At 38.2% G+C, this 19,794-nt stretch overlaps 1 protein-coding gene across 5 annotated transcripts in view; it reads right to left on the bottom strand.

Moving 5' to 3' along the window:
- Positions 1-19,794, bottom strand: part of SBNO1 (strawberry notch homolog 1) — a 63,688-nt gene that overhangs the window by 17,775 nt on the left and 26,119 nt on the right. For all 5 annotated transcript variants that reach the window (XM_075996488.1, XM_075996489.1, XM_075996490.1 and 2 more), the window contains 17 exons: positions 19,681-19,771; positions 17,836-17,997; positions 16,666-16,801; positions 16,479-16,584; positions 16,202-16,355; positions 15,159-15,341; positions 14,504-14,601; positions 12,965-13,116; positions 10,042-10,239; positions 9,466-9,633; positions 9,192-9,367; positions 8,667-8,798; positions 5,169-5,304; positions 3,927-4,039; positions 3,751-3,822; positions 2,884-2,983; positions 579-653 (listed from right to left, as the gene is read on the bottom strand). In XM_075996488.1, the coding sequence (XP_075852603.1) occupies positions 579-653; positions 2,884-2,983; positions 3,751-3,822; positions 3,927-4,039; positions 5,169-5,304; positions 8,667-8,798; positions 9,192-9,367; positions 9,466-9,633; positions 10,042-10,239; positions 12,965-13,116; positions 14,504-14,601; positions 15,159-15,341; positions 16,202-16,355; positions 16,479-16,584; positions 16,666-16,801; positions 17,836-17,997; positions 19,681-19,771 (2,252 nt within the window). The remainder of the gene's footprint in view (positions 1-578; positions 654-2,883; positions 2,984-3,750; positions 3,823-3,926; positions 4,040-5,168; positions 5,305-8,666; positions 8,799-9,191; positions 9,368-9,465; positions 9,634-10,041; positions 10,240-12,964; positions 13,117-14,503; positions 14,602-15,158; positions 15,342-16,201; positions 16,356-16,478; positions 16,585-16,665; positions 16,802-17,835; positions 17,998-19,680; positions 19,772-19,794) is intronic.

Here is a 19,794-nt window from a genome sequence, read left to right as displayed (position 1 = left end):
CCTCACTTTCTCTTCTATAGTCTTCCTTCACAACTCTCGCACTGTCCCTACAACAGAGCTATGATCTGCACGTTTCTACCTCTAGCAATTAGCACAACTATGATGGATGCACAAAAGATGTCTGTCGAATTGAATTTTTGCATCTTCACTTATGCAAAGTATGAACACAATTTAGCACTTGAGAATGTTGGTTTTCCAACACTAAATCTTAAATCATGAAGTAACAAGTACTCTCTAAACCATCAAATCCAAACTGCGGCTGCACAGCAAAAATACCTGGGAGCTCTGGGAAAAAAACTACCAGTGTCTGCACTCCACCCCTAGCTTCAGTAATTTTTAAATGTTTGGCAGCTGATTATATTTGCAGCCAGTATTGAAAGTTGCTGCTCTATGGATAGAATAGAGGTTTAATCTCTAAGGGGTACCCACAATAGCCAAAAAAGCCCAGAGTGCTCAGTAACAAGAGACTAAGAAATACTGACTTGAAGCTTCCCCTTCAGCTACAAAAGCACATGTAATAAAATGGGATTTAATAATATAGCAACAGTTATATATACCCACAAATTTAATAATACTACCTTTATCAAGAGTAAGAATTCCTGAGCGATCTTCTACATTTATCAGGCCAACTCCAATCAGTCCTTGTCGAACATCTGTAAGAAAATAAACTTATATAAAATACTATAATCCAAATGACTCAAGGACCTGCTTCCTAACTAATCAAACTAGATCAATTTCTAGTAATAAGACAGAGCCTATATATCTTCTACAGTTCCAATTAGGTGAATTAAATGGAACCCACAGTCCCCAAAGGGGAAAATCCTTGAATACCCAAATTTCACACCATATCCTATTACTTTATTAAAATAGTTTCTCTTTCCAACAGCAATCCTGTGTAGTGGAGATCTCTGTCTATGAAGTTCTCAGACACAGAATCTAAGCAATTTTACACAAGGAGCGGAATACTAGGCGATTTAAAAAAATAATGGTGTGCAGGCTCCAACCCAGACTTGCAGATATTGGGCTATAAGAGGATAGGGTCAATTCTGACCCAGAAAATCTTTTGGGAATCCATCCTATTGGTAGAAAAAAAACCACCTACGTGTTAAGTTCAGCACTGTTTGTGGTGGCAAAGAATTAGAAACCATCTCAATATCAATACAGTATGATTCACTACAACCATGCTGTTGAGTATTATGAAACTCTTGGTTAGCTGCATAAATTAGTGCTATGGCTACTGACTTTGCAGGAGATGTATGTGACATATTGTTAAGTGAGAAAAGTACACTGCAAGTAATATCATCCCATTTAAAACAAAACCTCGGTACTAAGATAAATATGGAGAAAAAACATAGAAGGGCTGCCCCTGCTCACACTGTCAACATCTGTGACCTCAGAAGGTGAGAATGGAAGGGGTGTTGAGAAGAATAGTATTAACTCTCTTCATTATATACTTCCAGATTCTTTTCATTATTTATAATAAATAAGTAAATGTTAATTTTAAAAAATTAGAAATAAATTGGCAAGTTATTTTTGACATTCCCTCTAATGACCAAGGTAGGAAGAGGGTGTGAGGTTAAGGCTTCACTGTTTTCTTTGGTAAAAGCTGCCAGTGATCATGAGCACCTCTGACAGGTATGTAAACATAGACTGCTATGCACACATATTGGAATGTATTAGTATGTTGGAAAGGACCTTCTAGTAAAACATGCTAACTCCACAATGATAATCTTTCAAATATCTTACACCAACTTATTTTCAGTTTCCTGAACTACTAAAATAATCTCTCCTACCTACATGTGTGAGGGAGGCCAAAATCTATTCTACAGATTTGCAATATGGGTTTAAGAATTTCTACAGTACTACTTAAGATTTTAATTATGGCAATTTCCAAGCATCCAAAAGATTATTCTGTGAGCCATATGTACTCACCCACTTTTAACAACTGTTAACTCATGGCCAAATTTGCTTCGTTTACACCCCTGCCATAAACCAAGGTACTCTTTAAACTTTAAAATTAAATTTTAGGCCAGGCGCAGTGGCTCACGCCTGTAATCCTAGCACTCTGGGTGGCCGAGGCGGGTGGATTCCTCGAGGTCAGGAGTTTGAAACCAGCCTCAGCAAGAGCAAGACCCCACCTCTACTATAAATAGAAAGAAATTAATCGGCAAACTAATATATATAGAAAAAATTAGCCGGGCACATGCCTATAGTCCCAGCTACTTGGGAGGCTGAGGCAATAGGACTGCTTGAGCCCAGGAGATTGAGGTTGCTGTGAGCTAGGCTAAAGCCACGGCACTCACTCTAGCCTAGGCAAGAAAGTGAGACTGTCTCAAAAAAAAAAAAAAAAAATTAAATTTTAAAAGCTATTTAGTGAAGTGATTTTACTTAATGTACTAAAACCAATTTGCTCTATTAGTATTAGAGTAGTATTGGCTAAGACAGGAGGGTCGCTTGAGACCATGAGAGCAGCATGGACAACATAGTGAGACACCATCTCTAAAAAAAGTTAAAAAATTAGCTAGGCACGGTGGCATGCACCTATGAGGTCCTAGCTACTAGGGAGGCTGAGGCAGGAGGATTACTTGAGCCCAGGAGTTCCAATCTGCAGCGAGCTATATCTGTACCACTGCACTTCAGACTGGGTGACAGGGTGAGACCTTATCTCTAAAAAGAATTTTATAAAAATAAAAATTAGCCTAGTGGTGACATCCTCTTTTACTATGTAAAGAGCAAAAACACTTTTATTTGAATAAAATTGGTTTTAATAAATCTGCTTAATGTAAGAAGTAAAATAACCTCTAATTTCTAAATTTCATACAATTCATGTCTGAAGAAAAATTAAAACTAAGACATCAAATGCTATAATGTTTTAAATGTTACCTTTAAAGAATTCTCCAGGATAGTCTGGAGGTGGTGATACCATAGGAGAATCCAAGTTTACAATAGATTTCATGACGATTTCTAAAGCATTTCTTCCATACTGCAATAAAAACCAAAAACTTTTCACCAGTTTGAACATTTGGATATTCTTCAATCACATGATCCCCTAACATGCTATAACCACCATTATTGTACCAAAGATTAAAAAGCATCAAGTGCCTGAAGTCCCAACAAATTGACAGGCTGAGGTGGGAGGATTAGTTGAGTCCACGAGTTTGAGACTAGCCTGCTGGGTATGGTGGCATATAGTCCCAGCTCCAGAGGCTGAAGCAGGATGATTGCTTGAGCATAAGAGTTCAAGGATGCAGTGTATTATGATTAGACTACTGTTATCCAGCCTGAGTGATAGAGCAAAACTCTGCCCCTTTAAAGAAATAAATAAAAGTACATCTCAAACAAAAGTGTATCTCTTTATATATTTTATACTGCCTAGTTCCTGCCATCGCACATGGCAGACATTTGATAAATAACTTCCTTTATTTCTGGGAACTCAGAACTCATTCCCAAGTGTTTACTATATTCCTACTGGGAATGACTATATTGATGACTATATTGCAGAGTTAATCACCAAAGATCTAACTTACATGTGAAATCCTATGTCTTATAGGAAGCCATGAATTTAAAGTAAAAACATAAGGAGAGGAAGTTTTCGATTTTATTTTTTTTTACCACGTGAAGACACAACAAGTTTTCTTTTTTTTTCCCTCCCCCCCAACCCACTCAATAAGAAATTTTCAATTTTAAGCAGTAACCACTTTCCCTGTCTGCTTGCTACATACACCATACACTACAAGTTTTCAGAGATACCTTATTGTCAAAGTTGAATCTGCTCAGATCTCTAGATTCTGTTGCTCTTCTATCACCATGTGTAAGTGCCCCCTATCAAAACAAAAAATTTCTAATCAAGACACAGCTAAACTTGTCCCAGAAGACACATAACACAGATTACCTTTTACATACATTCACACAACTCAAAAACTTACCAAACTCTCAAGTCTTTTAGCAACAATAGACGCAAATCTTTGCTCTCCTGCCAATTCAGATATCAGAAAGACATACTCAGGAGCAGTAACTTGGTTTGATCGATGAGTTCGTCCTGTAACGACATTTTTATAAAAGATCACTGTGTTCATCACTAAAGACAGAATATTCTGAGATATATTCCAGGCACTTAACACTAAGTAGGTATTGAGAAACCCTTTAACAACAGGAAAAATTAAAGATAACATTTACCATAACTCCCCAAAAGTAAAAAATCTAGTATTCCATGGTGTATATTTAAAAAAAAAAGTACAGGCCGGGCGCGGTGGCTCACGCCTGTAATCCTAGCTCTCTGGGAGGCCGAGGCGGGCGGATTGCTCAAGGTCAGGAGTTCAAAACCAGCCTGACCAAGAGCGAGACCCCGTCTCTACTATAAATAGAAAGAAATTAATTGGCCAACTGATATGTATATATAAAAAAAAAAAAAATTAGCCGGGCATGGTGGCGCATGCCTGTAGTCCCAGCTACTCGGGAGGCTGAGACAGAGGATCGCTCGAGCCCAGGAGTGTGAGGTTGCTGTGAGCTGGGCTGACGCCACGGCACTCACTCTAGCCTGGACAACAAAGCGAGACTCTGTCTCAAAAAAAAAAAAAAAAAAAAGTACAAAATTGTAAACACAGCCTTGAATGACATCCATGTTCAAAGCAATACTCCCCCCCTTATGAGAGAAGAGAACCTGCCATAAAAAACTGTTAAGTGACAGAAGTATTATTATTGCTACCCCAATTTTGGTTAACCCCAGTGTTGCTGATACAAAGCCACTCTGGATTCTCGCAAAATTGTTGTTTTTCAAATCACTGGGTCACAGGAAAATGAAGACAGAAAGAAAGCAATGGCAATGTGTCTTTAGTGAAGCCAATGAGGTTGAAAAGGACATGGAAGTAGCAGCTGCTCTGACATGGACTCTATACATCCTAAAGGTCTATGAGAAAAACACTCCGAAGGAACCCTACTCTTGGATATAATGACAGGAACCCCACAAAAATCCCACTGCAGATCTTTTACAGCTTTTAAAATAGGTAAAAAATGAATTCATAATGCACTACATAAGGTATATGTAAACACTCCTTAAATGCAAAATCTAAGCTTTAGAGTTACAAGCTAACATTAAAACAGGTTATAAGCACACATTTCCCCAATGATTCCCAGCTATCCATTAAGTGAAACGCAGTGTAGGAACTTACCAAACTGCTGAATTGCTCTATCAGCACTCCAGGGTAATTCCAAAGTCATATGAACTCTTCGCCTTTGATTTTTAGCTCTCCGATCTGCTTGTAATGAAATACCAGAGCTGGCAGCTTCTGAGATGATAGCAATATTCTGCATCAAATGTAAGAGGGAAAAAATTACCTCTGCACAGGAATAAGCAGGGTAGTGACTTATTAAAGTCCTTCAGTGAACTTCTGGTGGTCCACTAATAACTATTCTCGCCTTCTTCCTCTGACCTCCAAATTTAGCTAAGTACATGGCTGCCCAGAATCAAGATTTTTTTTTTTTTTTGAGACAGAGTCTCACTTTGTTGCCCAGGCTAGAGTGAGTGCTGTGGCGTCAGCCTAGCTCACAGCAACCTCAATCTCCTGGGCTCAAGCGATCCTATTGCCTCAGACTCCCAAGTAGCTGGGACTATAGGCATGTGCCACCATGCCCAACTAATTTTTTTCTATATATATGTTAGTTGGCCAATTAATTTCTTTCTATTTATAGTAGAAGAGACAGGGTCTCACTCTTGCTCAGGCTGGTTTCAAACTCCTGACCTTGAGCGATCCGCCCGCCTGGGCCTCCCAGAGTGCTAGGATTACAGGTGTGAGCCACCACTCCCAGCCCAGAATCAAGATTTTATGTCCCAGTCTCCCTTACAGCTAAATGTGAGCATGTAGGCATGCTCCAGCCAGTAGGGTGGCTGTTATTTATAATGTCTGGGAAATGTCCTTAAAAGCAGGAGACATGCCCTCTCCTCCCCTTTACTCCTCTCTGCTAGCTGAAATGTAGAGGTAGTAACTGGATCTGAAACAGCTATCTTGGAACACACAGATAACTAGGAAATGGAGGCACAGATAATTAGATGTACAACACAGAAAAGGACTGATCTTCAAGAGGCCGAAACAGCGCTGGCTCTACCTACCCAAGTATGTGCATGAGAAAAATAAACATCATGCTTTAATTAAGCTGATACGATTTTGGATTTTCTATCGTTTAAAAGCCAGAATTCTGGCCGGGCATGGTGGCTCACTCCTGTAATTCTAGCACTCTGGGAGGCCCAGGCAGGCGGATTGCTCGAGGTCAGGAGTTCAAAACCAGCCTGAGTAAAAACAAGACGCCCTCTCTACTATAAATAGAAATTAATTTGCCAACTAATATATACAGAAAAAATTATCTGGGCATGGTGGTGCATGCCTGTGGTCCCAGCTACTTGGGAGGCTGAGGCAGGAGGATTGCTTAAGTCCAGGAGTTTGAGGTTGCTGTGAGCTAGGCTGACGCCACGGCACTCATTCTAGCCTGGGCAACAAAGTGAGACTCTGTCTCAAAAAAAAAAAAAAAAAAAAAAAAGCCAGAATTCTAACCAATATAATTTGTATAGTGCCTGGACTTAGACTGAGGAAACAATTAAAATAACTAATACCTCTATCTACAATCTTTAAAATATATGTGAACATATCTGACCACTGTAGAAATTCTGGTTGCCTCCAGAGGCTCTTTATGTTGCCCAGGCTGGTACCTTCAACTCCTGGGCTCAAGTGATCTTCCCACCTCAGGCTCCTAAGTAGTTGGGACTACAGGCATGTACCACTGCAGAGAGCAGCTCTTTAATATATTTTTTAAGACAACTTTGATAACAGTAACAATCATCTTTTTCCCAGTTATAGAAGTAGAAAAATTCATTTTTCTACTCAAAATATGGGCAAAAAGGTAAGATTTTCTTCTTCCTTCTTTTAGATTAAGGAATGGGCTTCAAGAGGTGATATCTATTTTTAGCAATCTCATCAGCAAATCTCATAGCTATTCCAACTAGATGGAAAAAAATGGATCTGAGAAACTTAGATTTGATGACGTCCATTTAACAGGTTAAGAGTCTATAGAAAGAGCCTCTGGAGGCAACCAAAATCTCCACAGTGGTCACACAGAAGTTCAACCTCCAAGCCATTCACAGTAAATCACCCTAACATGGTACAGCAATAAAAGAAACAGTAAACCCAGAGGATATCAATAATCTGGACATGCTTAAGTATCATTCTAGTCTCAAAACTAAAAAGACACTAGTGTGACATTCGAAGTCATGACACGAAGATGAACACACAGTGTAAGTACTTTTATATTCTTTTTTTTTTTTTAATTTCGGCATATTATGGGGGTACAGATTTTAAGGTTTCAATAAATGCCCTTTCCTTCCTCCCCCTGAGTACTTTTATATTCTGATTAAAGTTTTTTTTTGTTTGTTTGTTTTTTGAGACAGAGTCTCACTTTGTTGCCCTGGCTAGAGTGAGTGCCGTGGCGTCAGCCTAGCTCACAGCAACCTCAAACTCCTGGGCTCAAGCAATCCTCCTGCCTCAGCCTCCCAAGTAGCTGGGACCACAGGCATGCACCACCATGCCTGGCTAATTTTTTGTATATATATTTTTAGTTGGTCAATTAATTTCTTTCTATTTTTAGTAGAGACGGGGTCTCGCTCAGGCCGGTTTTGAACTACTGACCTCAGCAATCTGCCCGCCTCGGCCTCCCAGAGTGCTAGGATTACAGGCATGAGCCACCACGCCCAGCCTGATTAAAGATTTTAAAAGCCTCCGAAGCTATCAAGAGCCATGTCTACTTCAATGTGTAGAACACTCATAACACTCAGAACACTCATAACATTCAACTTATGGTAAAACAATGAAAACATGTAAAATATTCCTATGTGCAATTATCATTGCAGTATTAGTGTCTATTGTCAAAAAAAAGAAAACTTAAATAGAACAGTAACATTCAACAGACATGATTTATACTAGAAGAAAAAAAGTAGGAGCATGAGGTGGAAGGTTGCTTGAGCCCAGCAGGTTAGAAACCAGCTTGAGCAACACAGACAGAGCCTGTCTCTACAAAAAAAATTTTTTAAAAAGCAGCCGGGTATGGTGATACATGCCTGTAGTCCCAGCTACTTGGGAGGCTGAGGCAGGAGGATCACTTGAGCCAAGAGTTCATGGTTATAGTGAGCTATGATCAATCACAATGCTGTATTCCATACAACATGGATAACAGAACAAGGCCCTGTCTCTAAACAAAAAACAAACAAAAGAAACCCTACTAAATGCATGAGCATTTTTCTTTTCTTTTTTTCTTTTTATTTTTTTGAGACAGAGTCTCACTCTCTTGCCTGGGCTAGAATGCCATGGAGTCAGCCTAGCTCACAGCAACCTCAAATTCCTAGGCTCATGCAATCTTCCTGTTTCAGCCTTCCCAGTAGCTGGGACTATAGGCACATGCCACGATGCCCAACTAATTTTTCCATGTATTTTTAGTTGTCCAGCTAATTTTTTCTATTTTTAGTAGAGACGGGGTCTCACTCTTGCTCAGGCTGGGCTGGAACTCCTGAGCTCAAAACAATTCACCCGCCTCAGCCTCCCAGAGTCCTAGGATTATAATCATAAGCCACCATGCCCTGCCTGAGCATTGTTTTTCTTACCAAAAAGCATCATATAAAAACATACCTTATCTCCATCCATAAATCTTTGTTTTTCTGTGATGTTTAGGATTTCCACAGGCACATCGAGTTCAGATCTTGACTCATAAGATATGCTTCCATCATCATTACTGACAACACGTCCCTTGCGGCCAGTCATCTGAGAAAAAAACAGCGTCATAAGCCATACGACTATGGTGCTTAGAGCTCAGTGCCTCCTTCACTAAACTTTGGATAGAGAAACACAGGTTGTGCTGCACCAGGCACTGGGGGATACTGAACACTGGCACACAGTCCCTGGGAAAAGCAACCTTGACCACAAAAGCTGCAGGACAAATACAATACATGAGACCAGTGGCTCTAGACATTCAGATGCCTGGGGCAGAACTTCACTGGTGCTAGGGGGACAACTGAAGTACAACAAGGGTTCTAAGATACACGTGAAAAATTTAGACAGGTTATTATGTCATGATACCACATTCATTTTACAGGGGTAAAAAAAAGGCCAAAATGTTACTAAGAAGAGACACGGCCCTGATCAAGTCATATTTACCTCAGCAACATTCTCAGGGCCACCAAGTTCATCAATAAGTTCATCCAAGGTATTAGGAGGAAGGTCTTCAGCTAATTTTTCTAGCTTATCAAGTAGGTCTTTCTTCATCTGCTGGGCCCTTTCCACAGCATCCTGACTTGTTATAAGGCTACTGTTACTATTGGTGTTACTGTTAGCTAAACAAAGAACATTAATTAAAAGTCAGTACAAAGTTTAAATATGTGTTTTGTTTAAAGTATATTTCACAGACAATGCGAGTTTCTACACTGATTACCTGGTGCATTGTTAGGAGCAGGTGAGATAACTGGTGTAGACGAAAAACTAGGTCGTTTTGATCCAAGACCTGATGCTAATAAGGCACTTTGAATAGAATCTGGATCTATACTTTTCTTCTTTTTTTTATCTTTGTTTTTCTTGTGGTCTTTTCTGATTAACCAGGGATCTGGGTGTTAAGGAAAGAAGTACATCAAATGATTTGTTAAAATATATAGAGTATTTAAAACGTATAGAATCTTTAAGGAAAAAAACCCTTGAAATGTTTTGTATTATTAAACCATTAGCTTATAAATGATCACATCAACTACAGTAGGCTAGTACGTCCCATCCATACACCATGGCATACAAATCTACATTGTAAGGTTAAAAATAACTCCACAAAATTGAGGTCATACTCTCACAAAGATGAGGCTCAAACCTCCAGATGACAATCTGGAGCTCCTCACCAAAGCAAAGATTAGAATCTGTGTGATCATTTGTGCTGCACAGAAAAAAAGGTTGTAACACTTCACTTTTAAATACACTGGAGCATGAACTATCTTTCAGTTTACATTAAATATACTGATGAACTTACCGTCTTCATCATCCTCACTAGATTCGTCTCTAAATGGGTTGAAATCATCATCATCTCCAGAACTCATGTTTTTAGAGCTCTCGTAGTCACTTTCTTCATTATCAGAGGCATCAGATTCACTTCCACTGTCATCAGAACTGCTACCAGTAAGGCCACTTACTTTCCGTGATTTTTTGGCTTCTCGAGTTATTTCTTCACCTACTCCGAAACCCCAAAAAAGAGTCAGCCCAAACATGTTTCTAAAGATTCGAGATAATACATTTAGTTCATAAGTTAATACAAATGAAAAGTACAGAAAAAAAGCATTTATATAAGAATACAAAAACAAAATTCACAAATAAGTGCTAATGTTTTGGACTCATCACAATAATGAATGTGATTATGTTCAATTATTCTCAAGAAGAAATTAGACACATAAGTACTAACTCAAGGTTGCCTTAATGTGAACAAGTGTCAAAGCAAATTCAGGACAGAAGTGTTAAAACAGAATCCCTGGCACAGTGTCATTTTAACTGTGTATCAGATTGTGAAACGAGGCCTAACAGACCAGATATGGTGGATCACGAATTTAGGGAGGCGCATTTGAAGCCAGGGGCTTAAGACCAGCTTCAGCAACACAGACCCCATCTCTACAAAAAGAAATTTTAAAAATTAGCCAGGTATGGAGGCTCATGCCTGTAATCCCAGCTACTCAGGAGGGCTAAGATGGGAGTATCCCCTGAACCAAGAATTCCAGCCTGGTCAACTTAGAGAGATTCTATCTGTATTTAAAAAAAAAAAAAAAAAAAAAAAAAAATAGCCATATAATTGTAGGTTTACAGACATCAAATACTTAGAAAATCCAATTCATAAAACCTCATTTCTAAAGGTGAACGATGTGCTGATTTGAATTATTTAATATACAGAAAAGATATCCGAAACAAACGACCAAGGATTGGGAACAGTGCCTCACACCTATAATATAATGCCAGAGCTTTGGGAGGCTGAGGCAGAAGGATCCCTTGAGCCCAGGAGTTTGAGACCAACCTGGGCAACACAAACACAGTGACACACTGTCTATACAAAAAAACTTTTAAAAATTAGCCATACATGGTGACACATGCCTGTAGCCCCATAGTCCCAACTGCTTAGGAGGCTGAGGCAGTAGGACTGCTTGAGCCTAGGAATTCAAGGTTGCAGTGAGCTATGATGACACCACTGTACTCTAACCTGAGCAACAGAGCAAGACTCCTACTCTTTAAAAAAAAACAAAAAACCCACAATCAAAACTAAGAATATTAAAAAGTTCCCATATTCACCAGCTTTGTATTGGATCAAAAAAAAAAAAAAAAAGTTCCCATATTAATGAGATGGTGAAAACATAATTCAGGAAAAAGAAATGTGACGACTTGGCCATCCTAAGAGCCACTGATTCTAAGACACAGTATTTTTTTTTTGTGCCACTAAAATAAATATTGCCAATTAAACTATAGAACATAGTTTCAAGCGTATTAAAAATGTGAAAAAACACATATGTTAGAATGGATGAAATACAATCAATGGGACAGGTGCTATATTTAGAACACACAGTACCACAGTTAATCTCTACCAATGTATTACGTTGGTATTACTATTTTATTTCCTGACTTCTTGGAAAAGTGATTCAAATATTTCAGCCTATTTATTTTTTATTTTATTTCTTATAATTTCAGAATTTTACAGGGGCACATACATTTTGATTGTGTAATTTGCTTTTGTACAGTTTGAGTGGAAGATGTAACTGCCCTTCACCCAGTTAGTGTGCACTGTACCTGTTAGGTGTGAATTTATCCATCCCCTCCTCAGTATTACCATTTTAGAGAAGAGAGCCTGAAAAGTTAACTTCTCAAACACCTTAGAAAGCACCTAAACACAAATTCAAGTTTGCACTATTAAAACTGTTTAACAGGCCGGGTGCGGTGGCTCACACTTGTAATTCCAGCACTCTGGGAGGCCGAGGCGGACGCACTGCTCGAGGTCAGTTTGAAACCAGCCTGAGAAAGAGCAAGACCCCTTCTCTACTATAAATAGAAAGAGATTAATTGGCCAACTAATATATATAGAAAAAATGAGCTGGGCATGATGGCGCGTGCCTGTAGTCCCAGCTACTCAGGAGGCTGATGCAGTGGGATTGCTTGAGCCCAGGAGTTTGAGGTTGCTGTGAGCTAGGCTGACGCCATGGCACTCACTCTAGCCTGGGCAACAAAGCAAGACTCTGTCTCAAAAAAAAAAAAACAAAACTGTTTAACATAAGTGAATTTATTCCTAATAATTTAAGTAAAAACAGGAGCTTCTTTTTAAAATGACTATTATTAAAACACCCAATTATTTATTTTTTTAAGAGACAGGGTCTCACTCTGTCACCCAGGCTAGAGTGCAGTGGCATGATCATAGAGTACTGCAACCTCAAACTCCTGGACTCACAAGATCCTCCTGCCTCAGCCTCCCAAGCACTTTGATTATAGCCGTGAGCCATTCCTAACCCACCCAGTTCTAAACATGTTAAAAGACAGGTTTGTTTGACAACAGAAAGAATCAGATTTTAGTTCCCGTGCCCTTCCCTATGTGTGTGACTCTGGGAAAATTCCTTAACCTCTTAATCTTTGTCCTTTAGTGTACATTTCTACAAAACTTGTAAAATAAGTCCTAATTTCATACTGACTCCTAGTGGGTTACATGATAGAATGGATGGCCAAATGCTTACCATGTTGCCTAGCACCACTGAATCGCTTCAAGTCCTAATTTAAAACGGGTTAACTTATACATTCAAAACTATAGAAGTGGCAGTGAAAACACGCAAACCTTTGTCAATCTGAGGAAGTAGTTCCCTCTCAAAATACAGCCACTTTAATATCCTCAAACTTATGGTACTTTCAACATTAGCTATTTTTGTAGAAGTACTCACCTTTCCGCTTCTTTATTTTATTTTCTTTACAAGGACTATCTCTTGGTGAACTGTTGTTACTGGGAGCTGTCAAATCGATTCCTAGCAAACTATAAAGTTTTTTCCTGTCTGGAGCAGGGAAGTGTTTTTCAATGAGTGACTGCAACACTCCTCTGTAGTAAAGAAACAAGGAAAATTACTGCTTCATTTGGCAAAATAATTCAGTATATGTAAAATATTATTGAACATATCTCTCACAAAAAGAAAAATACTTTGTTCAATCTTACAAAATAATGGTAACCCAGCTCAAATGAATTTTAATTTTCTGGGCCAAGGCCGTCGAATTGAGTAACAATGCAGGCCAAGCCACATGCACAATTTTTCATTTTCTAGTAGCTACATTATAAAGTAAAACTGGTGAAACTAAGTTTAATAACATATTTTATTTAACTCAATATACCACTTTGATGTATAATCAATGAGATATTTCACATTATTTTTTCTGATGGAGCCTTTGAAGCCATGTATTTTACACGTATAGCCATCTCAATTTCGACTAGTCATTTCAACTACTCAGTAGCCACATGTGATGAGCAGCTGCCATTTTGGACAAGGTAGCTCTAGGCATTTGTGTACAGAAAAATACAGATTAGTAAACACGTTTTGCTCTTTTTTTTTTTTTTTTTTTTGAGGCAGTCTCACTCTGTTACCCAGGCTAGAGTGCCGTGGCATCAGCCTAGCTCACAGCAAACTCAAACTCCTGGGCTCAAGCGATCCTCCTGCCTCAGCCTTCCAAGTAGCTGGGACTACAGGCACGCACCACCATGCCCAGCAAATTTTTTCTATATATATTAGTTGGCCAATTAATCTCTTTCTATTTATAGTAGACATGGGGTCTTGCTCTTGCTCAGGCTGGTCTCAAACTCCTGACCTTGAGCAATCCTCCACTCTGGCCTTCCAGAATGCTAGGATTACAGGAGTGAGCCACCACACCCAGCCATGTTTTGCTCTTAAAAGCATTTGAATGTATCCCCCAAGGCAAAAATCATACAGTAGCAAAATGTTATTTTGCTAATTTTACTACTACCGGAGTGAGAACTGGTAGGTTAAACTAATTGAAAACAATGGCTAAAACATTTATTGAAGCTCTTTTTGAAGATCTCATGCTTATTTCCAATTTTTTTAGCAGACCTTATTATATTGGGGCAAATTACAGTTAATGCTTCTCTGGATATCGGTAATTTCAAATACACAAAACCATAGGTAAAACTAAATCAAGCTGTCACAGATTTCCAAGATGTACAAGACAAACAAAATCAAGCTCTTGTCATTCCACATACTGTGTATAATACTGGCAAAATAGTTAACATTCTAGGATTATGAGATTTTTATGCTATTGTTTTCCAACACACATACTGTTACAGAAAAATACAGAACTGCAAAAACTCATCAGGAAAACGTAAGGATTACACAGCTGAATCAAAAGAGTTGCCCCCAGGTAATGCCAACCAACATTTGAACTAATCTAAGTAAAAACTCAAAAAACAAAGAAGACATTACTTGGCAGTTGAAACAAAATCATTCAATTCTCCCCCGCCCTCTTCTAAAGCTTCTAAAGTTCTAGCTTCTCCTGTAGATTGCAGACCAATTACAACACACTGCAGAAAAAAAGAAAATGTGTTAATTATAAATAATGTCTGTGGTTTCTTACCAAAGCATATTTTAAATATTTAGTTAAAAAGAGATTCAAAGAAGAATCTCATTATAGTAAAGCACACATTTGTTTCACTTGTTTATTCTATATATTTGAGATATGTTGTTTGTCAAAGACTTAAGCAGGAAATAGGATTACAGTTGTGAGCAGGACTGAAGACCCTGACCTTATAGAGTTTACTATCTTTTGTGCTTTAAGTATATACATATTTGCCAAAAATAAAAAAACCTTAAGGCAATACACATCCATGTCATCAGTGGTGATAACTATGGATGACCAAATTATAGTGATGATTATTTTATTATACTTTTATTGAGCTATCTAAACTCTCTAAACAAGCACTGCTTTTATAATTGAAGAAATGTATTTTTAAAGTCTTACTACATTAATATTTTTATAACTATCCTTTAGGAAGATCAGATTTTACAAGTAGAAAACTTCAACACACACAAAGACTTAAAAACATAACCAAAAAGAATCTCTTAATGAGCTCCAACTTACTTTTCCATTCTTGATTTCTTCTCGAGCTAGCTGCACAACCCTTTTAACTTTGGATGCTATGCATAAGTATTTGAAAAATCTCTGGTGAGCAGACCAGAACTGACCCCACATGGACTTCTTCATTCGTTGCTCAGCATCAATCAGATCTGCAGCTTGCTGAAATCGCTCTCTGGCAATAACCCACTGAAGATACACAATCAACAATTCAGATATTTCATCTGAGTGCAATTATTTAGAAATGACTGATTTAATCAAAATAATGTTCATCACACATTTCTTTTAAATAAATAAATAAATAATCTAACAAATCATCTTCTATAAATTCGGAATCTCTAAATAATTGTTTTTCCTAGGATGCTCAGATAGAGTGGTCTCAAATTAGGACTGCATCCTAACGTAGTCATTCTAGAAAACAGTTATATTGTTATTTTAAGAACTATGCAACTGGCCGGGCGCGGTGGCTCACGCTTGTAATCCTAGCACTCTGGGAGGCCGAGGCGGGCGGATTGCTCAAGGTCAGGAGTTCAAAACCAGCCTGAGCGAGACCCCGTCTCTACTATAAAAATAGAAAGAAATCAATTGGCCAACTAATATATATATATAAAAAATTAGCCGGGCATGGTGGCTCGTGCCTGTAGTCCCAGCAACTTGGGAGGCTGAGGCAGTAGGATTGCTTGAGCCCAGGAGTTTGAGGTTGCTGTGAGCTAGGCTGACGCCACGGCACTCACTCTAGCCTAGGCAAGAAAGCGAGACTCTGTCTCAAAAAAAAAAAAAAAAAAAAAAAAAATAAAAATAAAAAAAAAAAAAAAAAGAACTATGCAACTGATATAAATGGCTATTTTTTTGAATTAGTTTTAAAAAGTGAAAATTTAGAAAATAAGGATATTGGTTCAATACCCTGTCATCTGGTAATTTATCTATTTGTTGTTTTTTTGTTAAACAGCAGAAACATATTGCTGTGGGCTGACATATAATGGACAAAGCAAACAGAAACATTATCAGACACATTAAATAAATACTAGGAATTAAGAAAAACTTCTCACCAGTTTGACTGCTTTGTTATACATTTTAACATAGCTCTGAGAAAGAAGAACTTCCTCAATTTTAAAGGTCACTCCAGTAAAGCTCAGCTGTCGTGCAATGTACATTCCTCTAAGCTTCATATCCATAGCAACTATTTCCATGGCACCAACACCTCTGAACAAAATTGAAACACACAGTAACTATCAATAAAGTAGGATTTTACATGCAGTAAAGAGGTTTTAGCAGTAACACATTTCTTAGATTGCTGAGACCAGTACATACGATAAACTCCATTACCTCCGTTCTACTGCTTGAATAAAATCACTGAATTCTCTAAATGGAGTCCCCTCACCCCATATTCCAAGACGGTTCATGTAGGCCATGTTGCGTGGTTCAGAAGCACCTGAAAAACCGCCAAATGAAACACATTATAGCTGGGGGAAAAAAAACCCACATATATCTTTTAAAATAAATAACTACTCACCAGTGGCACTAGCATAAACAACTCTGGCTTTTGGCAATTTGTTCTGAAGCTCTAAAACTGCTAAACCTGTCTTGGTTGGCTTTGAGGAACCAACAGGACATAAATTTTTTGCTTTATGACATTCATCAAACACTATCTGTAAGGAATGAATTAAGGAACACATCACATTAGTAAGTATCTCTAATCTTCCAAGTAATAGTTAACTTTCATTTCCCTGAGGTTTTCAGAGTGTCTTTTCCTTTAAAATTACAACTATACCTAGCACTCTGGGAGGCTGAGGCAGGCAGATCGCTCAAGGTCAGGAGTTCAAAATAAGCCTGAGCAAGAGCGAGACCCCGTCCCTACTAAAAAAAAAAAAAAGAAAGAAAGAAAGAAATTATTAGGTCCACTAAAAATATATAGAAAAAATTAGCTGGGCATGGTGGCGCATGCCTGTAGTCCCAGCTACTCGGGAGGCTAAGGCAGAAGGATTGCTTGAGCCCAGGAATTTGAGGTTGCTGTGAGCTAGGCTGACGCCACAGCACTCTAGCCCAGGTAACAGAGTGAGACTCTGTCTCCAAAAAATAAATAAAATAAATTAATTAATTTAATTAAATTACAACTATAAAGGAAGCTTCCTCCCTCTTTAGCATCAAAGGAACCCACTGAATTTGGTATTTGTCTTAGCCAGATATGTAGTTCTTAATTAGAATGAAGGGGAAAGCCCACTACAGCAAGAATAGTTATTATTTTGGTACATTCTGTTAAGTAGAAAGCATGATTGAAAACCAAGTTAATCAGCAATTCAAAACTTGGTGTTCCTCATGCAGGATAGCATAAGATATGCTGTGAGCAAGTAAGCCAGTGAATCACTAAGTTAACTGTGTTCTTTTCCTTAGTCTTTGCAGGTACTTTACTATGTAAACATGCAATGCGAAGTCCCAAGAGGGAAATACAGTATTCAGCATTCTCCATATCCATTAACATTTTTCTAAACCAGGAGCTTAAATATCGGTCTCCTATCTGACAGATATAAAATAGAATCAACTTCCTAACCCCGTTGGACTCTATGTAATCAATAAAGCTCTCACTCCAGAATTTATTTAACCTCAAGATGCCTGTTTTCCAAAGGTCTATCTTTATATAGTTTTTTTGTCATTAAAATATGAAAACATTTGCTGTAAAGGATACCACTCCATCGAAGTCATCACCGCACCAATGTAGAAGTTGCTTTAACCTTGTTTTATATTTACCGCCGGACTGGCTCTCACCAATAAGGGAAGAGTAGGTAGCAAAAATAACACCTTTTTTCACACTCCCATTATGTTTAGAAGAAATTTTTCCATATTTAAACTAAGAAAAGAAAAGAGAAGAATTAGTATGCCTTTCTCTCAGAAACATTTAACCCATCCAAACTCCTACAAGCAGGAAGTCTTAACCTGGTAGGCCCATGACAGGTTTCAGAAAAGTCAAAGTACCACCTAAGATGATACACGTAATTTTTTATATATACATATATGTACATACACACACACAACTTTGTGGTATAAGGATCTAGTTTCCGAAGTCTCCAATCTAACACCAAAAAAACATTAAAAGCCACATAGATTACCCTATAAGGAAAAAGTCAAAATATTTACTCTTCAAATATTTATTATGTACTTAAAATATGTATAGTATTGTGATTAAGTTCTGAGAGATACATAAGAATTATAAGTAATAGTTAATGTGACCTTCTTCAATTACACTGCTCAGAAATCAAAAACATTTCTAGATGCCAGTTACACGCTTTTAGTTCTGAACTGTTTGTATTCAGAACATAGTACTTTAACTACCAATCCATCCAGTAAAACCCACCGAAACAAGCCACTGGTGAACACAGCAACAATGAATCAACTTAGGAATCATGGGGAAAGTAGACTTATAGTTACTTATTCAAATGGCTAGTATAGAGAGGCACTTGCAGGAACCATATCTGTCTATTCTACCCTTATAACACCAACAATTAGTGCATGTACAGTGGTCAATAAAGACTTGCTAAGCCAACATTAAGATTCTAAAAGATGCTGGCACACATTTTCTTTCACTTTATTTATTTATTTTTTTTTGAGACAGAGTCTCGCTTTGTTGCCCAGGCTAGAGTGAGTGCCGTGCCATCAGCCTAGCTCACAGCAACCTCAAACTCTTGGGCTCAAGCAATCCCACTGCATCAGCCTCCCGAGTAGCTGGGACTACAGGCATGCGCCACCATGCCCGGCTAGTTTTTTCTATATATATTAGTTGGCCAATTAATCTCTTTCTATTTATAGTAGAGACGGGTCTCGCTCTTGCTCAGGCTGGTTTCGAACTCCTGACCTCGAGCAATCCACCCGCCTCGGCCTCCCAGAGTGCTAGGATTACAGGCGTGAGCCACCACGCCCGGCCCACTTCACAAAATTTCCACATAAGTACAGGCACAAGTATTCAAGTTCACTAGCTATACAAATTTTGAAACCAGTCTTCCCAAGCCACAATTCTGTATATGCTGCCTAGGATTTGGTGACCCACAGTGCTAGGCACACTGCTTCTCTACACTGTGCCCTCACATACACATAGAATGGTATCTTTATCTTTATTTATTTATTTTTTACTGACAAGGTCTTGAACTCCTGGCCTCAAGTGATCCCTCTCACCTCAGCCTCCCACATAGCTGGGACTATCGGTGCAAACTATTGTGCCCAGCTAAAATTACTTTAGAAACAAAGACAAATACGATACTGAAGATTTAGAGAGCAAATTGGTGTGCATTTTACACTTATAGCACATCTCAATTTAGACTAGTCATTTTAACTGCTCCATGACAAGTGGCTATAGCCTGGCAGAGTATTTAGCACACGGTAATCCACAAACCAACAATAGCAGCTAGCACCAACTATCCTTTTTGTAGAATAACCCATTTAATCCTCATTAAAACTGTACAAAATAGAAATTATTATTCCCATCTTACGGATGAGTTAATATTTACCAAACGATCAACTGAATAGAAAATTTTCATACCTTATTTAATGAATGGACCAAAATGTTTTTTGCTCCAATATCCCTCAAATCTCTTTCAGCATCATACTTTAAGTCATTTGAAACACTAAACCTGCCCCCAAAAAAGAGAAAAAT

Source organism: Microcebus murinus, chromosome 22 (assembly GCF_040939455.1).
Source record: "Microcebus murinus isolate Inina chromosome 22, M.murinus_Inina_mat1.0, whole genome shotgun sequence".
Lineage (NCBI taxonomy): Eukaryota > Metazoa > Chordata > Mammalia > Primates > Cheirogaleidae > Microcebus > Microcebus murinus.
The sequence above is the reverse complement of the archived record's forward strand: the minus strand, read 5'-3'. Positions and strand labels throughout refer to the sequence as shown.